The 14,146-nt window shown below is 39.3% G+C and overlaps 1 protein-coding gene and 1 pseudogene across 1 annotated transcript in view; one reads left to right on the top strand and one right to left on the bottom strand.

Moving 5' to 3' along the window:
- The window catches only part of SLC30A6 (solute carrier family 30 member 6), a 44,340-nt gene extending 37,493 nt beyond the window's left edge, over positions 1-6,847 (bottom strand). The window contains exon 1 of the mRNA XM_063078432.1: positions 6,798-6,847. Within this exon, the coding sequence (XP_062934502.1) occupies positions 6,798-6,800 (3 nt within the window). The 5' untranslated portion in view covers positions 6,801-6,847. The remainder of the gene's footprint in view (positions 1-6,797) is intronic.
- LOC134363200 (eukaryotic translation initiation factor 4E-like) lies at positions 1,370-2,568 on the top strand (annotated as a pseudogene).
- Positions 6,848-14,146: the final 7,299 nt, after the last annotated feature.

Raw genomic sequence — 14,146 nt, 5'->3', positions numbered from 1 at the left:
AGACAACAGATCAATTTCCAATTTCCTCTATACACAAATAGCTTCCACAAATTAAAAAAAAAACAACAAAAGACAAATGACCCAATTTAAAAAGTTATATTTATAAAGCTGGCCAAATCAATACCTGTCTATTACAATAGTTGGTTTTTTTGGCAGCAGGCTGGTAACCCTTGACCTTACCTTGTTGGTCTATTCATTTTTATTCAGTGTTTCTTCTCTGTTTCACTTCAGTTTTTTTCTTTTTTTTTGATGGCTGAACCCCTGACCTAGGTGTTACAAGGCTGCGCTCCAACTAGCTGAGCTAACTGGTCGGCCCAATATTTGTTTTTGAGACTCTGTGCTGTTAATTTGAAGTCACGTTTTCTGTTGATATTTTAAAACTAAAAATGGTATGCTTCTCCCTATACATAGTCACACCAATCTCTTGTTGAACCTCAGCTTCAGCTGCTTTAGAGACCTGTCTTTATTAGGTGGCTTCCCAGCACATCCTCAGTCCCTTGTCACAGAGTGAATATCCTGTTTGCTATGTAGCCTATATTTAAAATCAGACCATTCCAAATTTGGTGAAAACCAGCATAACCACTTTCGTATGTGGTACAGATAATGAGGAAAAAAATTATGTCTTTGAAGAAGGCTAAAAAGGATACTTTAAGTGTTCATTCAAAAATTCTTAACCTTTAATATGCTGAAAATATGGTATGGCCCTATTAATTTTTCTGGCATAAGTTTCCAAAAGAAAATTCTATAGCTACTTTTAGAAAGAAATTTTGTTATTCCAAAGGCAAGTAATTATTTCTAGGGGGAAAAAAATTCTTCACAGTTTTCAATGGGTAATACATAATAATTTGATCACTAAGTGCCATATAGTTAAATATTTGCATTTTAATTTTAACAAAATACTTTTGTAGATGGTAAAGGCCACAATCACTATAACATACTACATGTCTACCTTGCTAAAGCTTGCCAATTTGACTCAAACACTGAAGCCCCAGAAAGCAGTGAAACTAGGGTATTAACAAATTATAAATGTAAAAAACTTTTGGATCCAATTTAAGCAGAGGCATGATTTTCCTACATAGTTATCATCTAGGGAAAAATTTGAGTAGTTATAAGGTATATCTCATTTCTTCAAAGCTTAGACATGTCATTAGTTGCATTATGCTGAGACTCAGGAAAGGCAGAAGGGCCAAGTACTAGAAATCTGGCATAAGAAAAACCATAGCAGAATGGTGATAACTGTAGATGCCAGGTTATGGGTACACAGGGGCTAACTATATTATAGTTTCTCTACTTTTGTGTATGCATGAAAACTTTTGCAATAAAAAAGTAATAATAAAGTAAAAAATATTTTAGGGAAGATGGATCTAAGATGGTGACCATGGAACTGCAAACCAAACATAGTCCTAATCCCCTGCCTACAGAAGAGGAGAAAACAGATCTAATCAGGAGGTTGCTAACCCAAAACACTATATTAAATGTCCTCTACAGAACAGATGGGTGCTCAGGTTTTTTTTAAATGATGAAAGCAAAATTTGGCAAGTAAACCTTTGGTTGATCTCTAAGTTTGATACTGTTGAAGACTTTTGGGTTCTGTACAACCATATCCAGTTGTCTAGTAATTTAATGCCTGGCTATAGAGGATTCTTAAAGCAAATGTACTTCACAGGGCCTGGTTTTTCAAAGCCTTGCAGTTTCAAATACTGACCCTGTGGAGGACTGGAAATTTTCCTCAGGCTATAAAGTCTCTGGTGTAAGATAAATATTTGTGGCACAGCAAGGTTGCTGGCTCAAGGACAGACTAGTTACTGATTGAGATGTAAAGATACTGAGAAACTGCTGTAAGAAGGAATGTTTGCTAAGATCAAGCTTTTGTTGATAGGACCACTTAATTGCCTTACTGGAATGTCATCTGGCTTGTTTCACTGAAAGTTATAACCCCACCTACATTCTCTTCTTGTAACTTCCTGGTCTGGAAAATAAATGCAGAAAGAGAACCCCAATTCAGGGTTAATTTCCCAAGGAAGGAATGCCTCTCGCTTGAGGGTTCCGGCGGGAGATTAACCACTTCGGGGTCTCTCACTGTTCAGAAGAGATGGGCTTTGAGTAATCCTTTGTATCTCCATCACCCAGGGGAAGTAGGGTGACAAATCCGTGGGGGGCAAAGCAACACCGGGCTGTGACTACTCACTTTTTAAGGATGGTATTGAGCATTTGGGGGAAGATGAGGAGAACAAACAGGGAGGACAATGGCTAATTACACTGAACAAACAGCAGAGACAAAGTGACTTTGATCACTTTTGGCTAGAGACACTGCTGTGCCTTATTGGGGAATCTTTTGATGATTACAGTGATGATGTACGCAGAGCTGTTAATGTTAGAGCTAAAGGTGACTACTGAATGTGTATTACACATATAGGGAGGGTATACGAGGAAAGTTTGAGACTTCCTCCAAAGATAGTGACTGGTTATCAGTCTCATGAACATACAGCTACTGAGAGCAGCTCTACCACTAAAAATAGGTTTGTTGTTTTAAGAAGGCACCTTCTGAGTATTCTCATAGGAGACTAAGTCAAGCAATCAAGATTTGGAAGCTGAACCAAAGCCTCTTCAAAAGCAGAGTAGACTGCATTTAAATTTGATTTCCATCTAAATATTACTAAGATATAAGAGAAGTCTGATTCACCTTTGTCTTCAACTTCTGTGTTCACATATTTTTTTAAATTTTGGCTAGAGTATCCACTATCCCAATCAAGGAATTACAGTACACATATCTCCAGAATCCGTAAATGTGTTCCTGGTCCACTCTGTAATAGTTTAGTAGAATTACCATTACAAACATGTTTTACTCATTCACAATATTAAAAAAATAACTTGCATTTCTATACCTTATAGGAAAAAATTGTTTATGTTCCATTGCATGCAGGAGCATATTTTGCTAGTTTGAAAGAATATGATGCATGTAATTTTCTAGAAATTTCCTGTTTCTTTTTCCTGCATTGTCTTTGCTGTACTCTTGGTGATGGCTACTAGATTTTATTTGTTTCCCTGCTTGATCACATTAGTGATTCTGATTTCAGTTTTTCATTTGTTTTGACTTTGGTTTTTTCCTCATGTAACATTGGTGAAGGATCCAGGAATATGACACAAAGGTGGAATAAACATTAATTTTGTGCATTCTTTGTTAGTTTTTTTGGTTTTTATAACTACAAAGCTTTGTTACAAATTTATGCATTTCATTCAAATTAGTGATCTATGTTTGTGTGATTTCCTAAACATTACTGTCGATTATAAAAATGTAACATCATAATGACATTCCTAAATAGAATTAGTATGACTGTTTTTGTATCTTAATGCTGTACTTTAACTTTGTATTACTTAAGTTATTTTGCCTTGGTTAAAAATGGCTCAAGTAGAAAAGCAGTCCCATTCATATTAAGACAGTGTACAAAACTGTAAATAAAATGTGTACAGTGAATTGCCTTTAAAAAAAAATTGTTTTTTTTTAGGGGCTGGCTGGTTAGCTCACTCAGTAGAGGGTGGTGCTGATAACACCAGGGTTAAGGGGCTCGGATCCCCATACTGGCCAGCTGCCAAAAAAGAAAAATGTAAACAGTAAAAGTAAAACATGAGAAAAGAGTTACTAATTTTGATATCCAAATAAACACCAGTGTGTGTGTGACCGTAAGGTTGTGCTAAGCTAATAGTTTAAAAGGAACAATATACTATTGTCATTTGAGATGTTAATAAATGTTAATGTTAATAAATATATTATTTTCTTAAAAAACTATGTGAGATATTTTGGTCTAACGATTAAAAATTCTGCTTAAATACTGTTATCCTTGGATATTTTTCATTCAACCTCAGCTCATTTTACTTAAGTTACTTTGTTTCAGGTTAAGAGTAAACAAGGTTTCTAAAAGGTAGAGGGCCACTTTTGATGCCATCCTGATATTGAAAACAAAACAAAAATCCTAACATTCTTTCCAAAATTGTATTGGCTTTCTATTGCTATCAGAATAAACCCCAGGGGCCGAGCCCGTGGCGCCCTCGGGAGAGTGCGGCGCTGGGAGCGCAGCGACACTCCCGCCGCGGGTTCGGATCCTATATAGGACTGGCCGGTACACTCACTGGCTGAGTGCTGGTCATGAAAAAGACAAAAAAAAAAAAAAAAAAAAAGAATAAACCCCAAATTTTACAACCTGAAATCCTAACATTTCAACGATTTAGCCTGTTTCTTTACAGTCTTATCTCTTACTTCAGATAACTTCGGACTGGCCCGTGGCTCACTCGGGAGAGTGCGGTGCTGATAACACCAAGGCCATCGGTTCGGATCCCATATAGGGATGGCCAGTTTGCTCACTGGCTGAGCGTGGTGCTGACAACACCAAGCCAAGGGTTAAGATCCCCTTACTGGTCATCTTTAAAAAAAAAAAAGAAAAAGAAATCCTCAACTTCAGCTAGCCCTTGTCTCATGATTATACCACTCTTGAGTGAAAAGGCCAAAGTTGACTAACCCAAGCTCTACAGGGATAGCAGATGGGCTGGCTGGATAGCTCACTTGGTGAGAGCTGTTGCTGAAAACACCAAGGTCAAGGGTTTGGATACCCTTACCGGCCAGTCATCAAAAACAAACAAAAAAACCCCACACAGGGCTAGGAGAGATGAACACTTGACCTCTGTCTTCTCATCTAAATGAGAGATATGAATATTACATCAAGAGTTTTTATCCCCATACTGTCTAGCTGCCAAAAAAAAAAAAAAAAAAGTTTCAAAGTAAGGCGCAAACTACTGTTTTGTTTTACTTCCTACGTGAAGTCTTCCTAGACCATCCCAAACTATAGTGGTTTTTATGCCACTTATTTCGTAACCACAGGAGCCTTCATCTTATTATCTTCCATTGTAAATTAATTTTTTAGTAACTTCACTAATGATAAGGGCAATATTTTCTTTACATTTCCTAAGAAAGCACTGTGTCTGCACACAGCATGTTCTTAATACATGAGTGACTCATAAAGTCTTTTTCCTAATAACCATTAAAATAAGCCTTAAATGCTTCTATTTCTCTATATTACTAATAGTAATGTTTCAAACATAAAAATTTAGTGCCATTAGTTTATTCAGTGTTTTATAAAACGTATATTTATCGAAAACTTCCTCTGGGCCAGGCCTGCTGTACAAGGCTCTGGGAATACCAAAGTGAAACATATAGGTCCTGCTCTCAATGAGCTTACAGTTTAGGAAGTGAGAAAGGCAAATAAATACACAATTTGAACATAGTTTGGTAAGGGCTACAGATGTTACTGGTAAAAAGCACAAGGTATCCAAATTTAATCTTGTTAAATTAGGGCTGTGAGTTAATGAAGGTTTCTAACCTGAAAAATCTCTGAATTTTAAGTTTCTTATTCCTTCATGAGTCTCTTAGGCAAGTTAGGTTTTTATGATATTTATGCATTTGTGAAGCTTTCTTTATATGATAAAATTGTTGCTTACATATTGGGACATGGAGAAAAGGCTCATGAAAAGGAATTAAAGAATGTAAGGATTATACTGACAAGGATAGGGGGTAGGGAAAGGAGAACAATTCAGAGACTGCTCACTGTGGCTAGAATATGGGCATACGTGTGTGTGTAAAAAAAGAAGCTGTAAAGGTAAGAAGTTGACTATGGATGATTTTGTATGCCATGCTGAACAGGACTTTATCTTGAGGGCTAAAAAAAAAAAAAAGAAAAATTGAGTAATTTTAAGCAATGGAGTGACATGGTCAAATTTTAGACCTGTAACTCTGACTACAGAAAGGTGAATGTTGTTAAGATCTTAGTTGGATGCTATTTGGTCATTAGCCAAAAAAAGGTAAACTTTTACCCATTTTCTGTGTACAAAAGGATTACAGGGCTGGCCTGTTAGTTCAGTTGGTTAGAGCTGGGTGTGTGAATACATTTTTTCAACCACATCCACTTAAGGAAAACACTTAGAGTGACAACAGCTCAGGCACAGTTGATGTAGTCCCTTTCTCACATGTAAGCCAGCAATAAGTACTCCATTAATTTTTCTGATAACATTTTCAAAAGGCACACACCACTCTGACATTTGAAATCATAACCAACTGCTTATCTTCAGATAAAACTTAGAGAGCTATATATTTGATTTATCAAAGCATAAAATGGCTAACTCCGTTAACAAACTGTAGAGAAAACACCACATCCCAACAACCATAACGTATACTGGGATCTTTCATTACTTTCTACAAACGCAGAAGTAAGCAATAAAATGCCCTACCAACACCTTGACCTTAAGGAAGCTGCTGCCGTATCAGGCTATCTTCCAATCAATAAAGCCAAGCTGCAGGGTGGAACACACACCTTAAAACTCTACTCATCCACAATAATCAACCACACTGTATATTGACAAAATAAAATAAAATAAACCCTACTCATAAGCTTCTTTATTTCCACTGCCGTTATCGCTACTGCTCCACGCATCACTATTGTGGTGTAAGTCGCTGATACCAGCAAGCAATTTTATTTTTACATCAAGAAAATCTCGGCAGGGAGAAGTCATAAACTCGACAGGAGCTTGGGCCGGAATCCCGAGCGTCAAAGGTACGGGTGAGGGGCCGAGGGCAATCAGAGACCTGGGGGGAGCCTTTCGGATGACAGCCGGTTCTCCTGGGGTAACCAACCGCAACTCTGAAGACCCCTCCTCTGGGAGGCAGAGGTATTTTAAGGCCCCTTCGGCACGAGAAAAGATAAAAGGAGTCACCTACAGTAGAAACCCCTACCCCACAACGGCCGACTCACCATGGTAAGGAGCAACACAGCTCCCGCCGGAAGACGCTGTCGGGCTCGTTTATCCTAGACCGGAAGAGGTGGGGCAGCAGTGGCTGATTGGCTGCTGAGGTCTAGAGGGCGGAAGTGACTTTCCTGGCCTCCGGGTCCCGCCCCACTTCCCAGCTGCCCCTGCGTTCCGTAGAGGCGGAGGTGGCAGCTAGAGTGGTTCCTTCAAAGCGTTGGTCGAAACTTGAAGCGCTGAGGACAAAGGGAGGAAGCTATGAGGGTCTAGTTGTAATAAAAAAGTTTGGGTGCCGAAGCGCTTTCATCAATGTTGTATGATTTAACCGTATGAAGTAGATAGTCATCCAGTTTTACAAGTGAGGAAACAATGATTAAGAAGAGGGTGTTTGAAAAAATAATAAATGAAAACCCTCCAAATTTGGTAAAAGACAAATTTACAGATTCAAGCTTAGTAAACTATAACCCAAATAGAATAAACGCACCACCCACCCCCACACACACCTCGACATATCATTGTCAAACTTACGAATCCGACGATAACGAATATGACAAAGACACTTCTGGAAAGCATCTGGAAAAAAGGGTATATATTGCATATATGGAAATGATTGGGATGACCATTGACTTCTCAGAAACAGTGGAGGCTAGTTTCATTTGTTTCTCCACAGTTTCTTTCCGAGTATCTCCCCATATTTCACACTCTTAAGAATGTATTTGTGAGGGGGCAATGCTAGTAGTAAAATATGTGATAACCTACAAAAGAAAAAGAGTGTATGGGAGAATAAAAACAAAAACAAGAACTTCCCCTTTATAGCACTTCTTGATGCTCTCAGACTGTAAAGGTTAGCTTGAGTAAAGCTAACATTGAACTAATACGCTTATTTTTGACTAGGGAAAATGCTATTAAATATTTATTTATTTATTTTCATTCATTCATTCATTTGGTGGCTGGCCGGTATGGAGACCCAGACCCCTGACCTTGGTGTTATCAACAGCACACTAACCAACTAAGCTAACCGGCCAGTCCTAAATGTATATTTTAAAATAATCTGGGATGTGCAGATACAAATGTGCAGATACAAAGACAATTTAAAGTCTTTTTTTCTTGTTATTTCATAGGCTGAATACCATGTCAACATTTACTCGATCAAATGTCAATTTTATGTGGACATTAAAAGGTCTAAAATTTAAAGGAAAAAAAAGGATTAAGAAACTTGCCTAGAGTCATACATCTAGTTTGTGGAAGTAGCTGAATTTGAACTCGGGCCAACTAATTACAAAGTACTACAATCTACTTCCTAAAACACTAGATTCTCTATAAAATTAATTTTATTATAAAAGTAATGTTAATAATAAAAACTTGGAAAATAAAAATTAAATATAAAATTATCCATTTTATAAAGTTTAAATATGGAGCACATGTCTACGTCAGATATTGGTTTCATGAAAATTACATTCTAGTAAGAGGAGACAGAAAACAAGTAGGAGAAAGAAATTTTCAAAACATATTCATAAGTAGATGTAGAAAATAGGGTAATAGTATAAAGAGTAACTGAGTGGCTAATTTAGATTATTCGTGGTGAAGAAGTAAGGAAGTGAGAGGTAAGGATCTTGAAATGTGAAAGCACCAAGAATTCTGTGCAGTGGTGAAGAGAGATGAACCAGGGGTATCTCTTAAGATTTAAATTATGATGGAGAGGGCCGGCCTGTGGCTCACTCGGGAGAGTGTGGTGCTGATAACACCAAGGCCATGGGTTCAGATCCCATATAGGGATGGCCGGTTCGCTCACTGGCTGAGCGTGGTGCTGACAACACCAAGCCAAGGGTTAAGATCCCTTTACTGGTCATCTTTAAGAAAAAAAAAATTATGATGGAGAATATCTGCACAGTTTTGGCGTTTCTATATTGTTTTTGTTCCTTCTACCTGTTCTATGGTATACCAAACATTTAAAAAGAATTAGCACCAGTACTTCACAAACTCTTCCAAAAACAAAAAGAGGAGGAGGAAGGAACACTTCCCATCTGGTTCTATGAAGTCAGAATTACTGATACCAAAACTAAACAAAGACATCACAAGAAAATTACAGATCAATATCCATATGAAAATAGATGCAAAAAAACTCAATAGTAAAGCAAACTATCGACATATAAAAAGGATTATTCACCATGAATGAGTAGCAATTATTGTAGGAATACAAGGTTGATTCAACACATGAAAATCAAACAATGTAATTCACCATATTATTAAAAGGCAAAAACCACAATTGTCTTAATAGATGCAGAAAAAGCATTTGACAGATCAAACACCCCTAGTAGACAAAACATTCAACAAACTAGGAACAAAACCACAGACCTAGGACTTTTGTTAATTAGACCTTTTAGTTGGAGGTATACTGTTTTGTAATTAGACATAGAGACTTGAATAAAGTCACTGGATTTTTAAATTTTGTTTTGAAAATGCTTTTTGCTATTAACCTATAATTTATTCTTCTGATTGGGTTGCTTTTGCTTTTTCTTTTACCTGTATTACAAAGTCTTGTTTCATGTGTTTTAAATACAATGCATTAATACAGTTTAATACATAAGGGAATGTTCAGAGGAAACAAATGGAAGCATAAACAAATGGAAGCATGGAATCTCCAATCCAGTTCAAGCCAGCCCTAAGTCCTAATGATTGGAAGCCTCACTAGAATGGTGACCAATTATTAAAAAAGTGATAATCAAAATTTGCCTCAGGAGCTGGCCAGTTAGCACCGTTGGTTAGAGTGCAGCCTTATAACCTCAAAGTCACAGGTTTGGATCCCTGTACTGGCCAGCCACCAAAAAAAAAAAAAAAAAAGAAAATGAAAAAGAAAAAGAAAATTTGCCTTGAGTATCATGCATTAGCTTAATGAGGATACGCACATCGATTTGTGAAAAAAATCACTTCAATTAGTTCATATTCTTGGATTAACAACTGTCAGGTTGTTAATTGTGCAGGCTCTTCCTAGTCCTCCTGCTTGGTTGGAAAATCTGAGACACCGTAAAAAATACCCACTGTCAACTGATCATCACTGCCTCTCTTTTGTATTATGGGATAATCTAAGTCTCAATCTCCTTCTTGAAGAACTTCCACTTATATAAAATCACTTATAATCCAAAGTCTTACGTTTTCCTTGAAAAATGGGAAGATATCAATATAGAATACAATTACAGAAACTTTTCTTGTTTTGGCAGCTCACCTGTACAGGGATCCAGACCTTTGATCTTGGTGTTATAAAACCACACCTTAACCAGCTGAGGTATCTGGGCAGCCTCAATTATGAGAACTTTTCAAAATATTTATTTATTTATTTTAAAATTTATTTATAATTTTCATTGAATCAAAATTGATTATACATGTTTTGGGGTTCAACATTGAGATACGTTGATCAAATCAATATTACTAGCAAATATATTGTCACAAATCATAATTATTCTTTATGCCCCTTGTTCAATCTCTCCCCAACCCCTTCTCCCTCCCCCCACCCCCCTCTAATTACCTTAGATTTCTTCTCTCCTTTTGAAAAAATAATGGTTACTCTGTTGATTTGTTGCCTAGATGATCTGTCCATTGCTGAGAGGTGTGATCAGGTCCCCCAGTATTATCATAGAGCAGATGCTTGTTCTGTCACTCTGGAATGGGCTTTGTGGAGAGAGACATCCTCTTCTTTTATCTATGCTGGTGATTCTCTTTGTGCCAATGCATTCCAGTGGCTGGCGGACTATCTGTGTGGTGGTTGTGGTATCTAGCTGCTTTCGCGGCAGCCACAGTTATTGTGGTGGCTGTGCTGGCCACTGTCATGGAGGTGATATTTTTGACATGCTCCTTGGTGTTGGCAGTGTGCCTGGTTGTGGGGAGTGTCCAGTCCCTTTCTCCATGCTTCAGGTCCCTGGGTGGGCCCCGAGGCACTGGCATGGTGTGCCTGGTTGTGGGAGTGGGGTCCAGTCCTCTTCTCCATGACTTGGGTCTCTGGGTGGGCCCTCAGGTGCTGGCATGGTGTGCCTGGTTGTGGGAGGGGTTCTGGTCCTCTTCTCCATGCCTTGGGTCCCTGGGTGGGCCCTGAGGTGCTGACATGGTGTGCCTGGTTGTGGGAGGGGAAGTCTAGTACTCTTCTCAATGCCCTGGGTCCCTGAGTAGGGCCCCAAGGTGCTGGCAGTGTATGTGGTTGTGGGCAGGGGTTCTAGTCCACTTCTCCATGCCTCGGGTCCTCAGGCGGGCCCTGAAGTGCTGGTACAGTGTGCCTGGTTGTGGGAGAGGGGTCCAGTCAGTCCCCTTCTCTATGCCTGAGGACCCTGGGTGGGCCCCAAGCCATTGGTGCAGTGTGCCTAGTTGTGGGAGGGGCGTCTGGTCCCCTTCTCCATTCTTTGGGTCCACAGGTGTGCCCTGAGGGGCTGGCCTGGTGTGCCTGGTTGTGGGAGAGGGGTCTGGTACCTTCTCCCACAGTCTGGTTCACTGGTGGTATGCCTGGACTGGAACTAACTTTTTGTCCTTTGCTTACTTCTAAAATAGGGGAACTTCCTGTGGGAAGCAGTTCTTGAGCTCTGCAGTTGAGCTAAATTGCTGCTTTGCTGCTGTTTCCCTAGGGAAGGCTTTTGTGCAGCTCAGGGTTTAATGGTTGATCTTATAGTTACTTCCGGCTCTCCAGGGACCTGGTGCACCTGGGTTGTGTAGAATCTCTGATCTGGGCCTGAGTTTTTTCATCAAACTGCACCCATGCAATTCTGCATTTCCAGCCAGTCTCCTCTGAGTGGTCCTGTGCTGATTAGGGGTGCGGATCAGCTTTCCTTGCTGTGTCCCAGTGTTCTCCCAGTGGGCCTGTCTCCCACACCACCTGCCCATGCTCCAAACACTTCCCATGGGACGTGCCCTGCACCGGTCCCTTGCAATGACTCACTGGCCTCTGAATGGCTCCCCTTTTACAGCTGTTCTGGCTCCTGGGTCCAGGGGAACCCTATTAGTGGTCTTGCTGTTGTGGGGGCCACCAAGGCTCTCTTCTCCCTGCCGCCTCCAAGTAACTTCATCTGTAGGGCACAGCTGGGGCTTCTGCCAGTTCCTGCTCCATGTGCTCAGTAGCTAGAGCCTTAAAGCGGCAGCAGCCCAAAACACTCAGAGCAGTTTTTTCTTTCTCTCGTGGTTTCTCCCACCTTCATGAACTCCGTAGGTCGCTCGTCCTCTTCCCCTGAGCTCCAGCAGCCCCAGCTTGGCTGATGTTACATTTTTATAGTTATAAATCGGTTGCTTTGTGGGAAAGAGTGACACTGGAGACCGTCCGTCTATTCTGCTATCTTGACCAGAACCCAATTATGGGAACTTTTGACATGACAAAATTAATCTTAAAAATGAGAAGACAAAACAGCATATAGTCAACAGTCAGCTCCTTTAATTGGCATGCAGAGGCCTCAAGATCTTAACTGTAAGACAGGCTCTCTCAAAGATTTTGAAGCCTCCAAAACCTACCCTCCTTGCATTTTTCTTTCTATTTAGCTGTACCTGATGTTGTTAATGAGATACCTTTTCTTCAGGGTTTTCTCAAGAAAAGGAAAATCACATTGTAAACTTGTTAGAACAGAAGTGAGATTTATAGAAGTTAAATAAAAACTGCCCTAGAGCCAAAATCCTAGAGTTTAGGGAGATCGAAGATTTAATTTTAATTAAAATTAATAGGGATACAGACCAAAATAATTTGCTACAGAGATCAGGATTTTGTTAGACGCTTAATGTCCTGGACCACAGATCTGTACCAACTAATTCAATTACTTGTTTGTTCCTCAGATGTCAAAAATGTTTTACATCAGCAAGGTAGAAAAGAGAAGATTTAAATAATACACTACATAAAGCAATTTCAGAATCTTTTAAGGAAAGACTGACCGAAGATTCAAAATTATAAACTAAATAGAAATGAAAAATAGACCTTAGGAGATTTTCATACATTACTTGAAAACATTCTGAAACAATGAAACAGTTGCAGAAAAGTTGGAAATACAGTGCAAAGAACTTTGTTTTCCTTGAAACATTAAGGTTTTGTTGCTCACCTGCTGTCCCATCAGACCCAAATACTCATGTTAGTGTGTATTCCCTATAAACAAGGACATACTCAATAACAATACAAGCATCAAAATCAGAAAGTTAATATGAATACACTACTGTCACCTAATCCTCAGAGCCTGTTCAAGTTTCATCAGTTGTCCCAATAGTGTACTTTATAAAAGGAATTAGTTCTGAATCACAGGTTTTATTTAGTTGTCATTGTATTTAATCTCCTTCAGTCTGTAACAGCTCTTTACTTTTTTCTTGACTTTTCGTGACTGTATTAGTCAGGGTTCTCTAGAGAGACAGAATCAACAGGATAAGTTATAATTATACGAGAGGGATTTATTAGGGGAATTAGCTCACATGACTATGAAGCAAAGTTCCACATTAGGCTGTCTATAAACCGGATGCCGGTAGTGTGGCTCAGTCCAAGTCCAAAGGCCTCAAAACCAGGGAAGCTGATGGTGTCCTTGGTGTAAGTTCTGGAACCCAAAAGCTGAAGAGTCTCAAGCTCTGATGTCCACAGACAGGAGAGAAGAGTGTGTCCCAGCTCCAGCGGATCGAGAGAGTGCTTCACCTCTTTCCTCTGCCTTCTGTTCTTTCCGAACCCCCAGCCGATTGGATGGTTCACACCCACATTGAGGGTGGGTCTTTTCCACCCAGGCCACTCAGACTCTCATACTAATCTCTGCTGGAAACACCCTCACAGACACACCTAAAAAGAAAGCTTTACCAGGTTTCTCAGCATTCCTTCATCTAACCAAGTTAACACCTAGAATTAACCTTCACAATGATCTTGACACTTCTGAAGATTACATGCCCGTTATTTTATTTTGTAGAATGCCCATGGAGTAGATTCAGGTTATGCATCTTTGACAGGAACAACACAGAAGTCATACTACATTCTTTTCATTGATCGAACTATGTGAAATTTGGCCCTTTGAAGATAACTTTGATCTCTAAATTAAGGCGGTATCTGCCCGGTTTTTCCACCATAAAGCAACCATTTCTCCCTTTCTAGTTAATAAGTATTTGTAGGTACATACTTTTACACCGTACAAATATCTCATTCCTCATCACACTTTTAATTTGTTCATGTATGTCTTTATCTATCGACATGAGTACATGGTTGCTTCTTTTACCCAATGGGTTATGTATGACACATTACTATAATTATTTTGATGCTCAAATTTGTCACACGAGAATCCCTTCAATCTGGCTTGTGTCATTTCAATGACTTATACTTATCATCCTTTAAACATTTCCTTCTTTTCTAGCACAGATGTTCAAGGCTCATCTTGTA

Source organism: Cynocephalus volans, chromosome 14 (genome assembly GCF_027409185.1).
Source record: "Cynocephalus volans isolate mCynVol1 chromosome 14, mCynVol1.pri, whole genome shotgun sequence".
NCBI lineage: Eukaryota > Metazoa > Chordata > Mammalia > Dermoptera > Cynocephalidae > Cynocephalus > Cynocephalus volans.
This window is presented reverse-complemented; position numbering and strand designations above follow the sequence as displayed.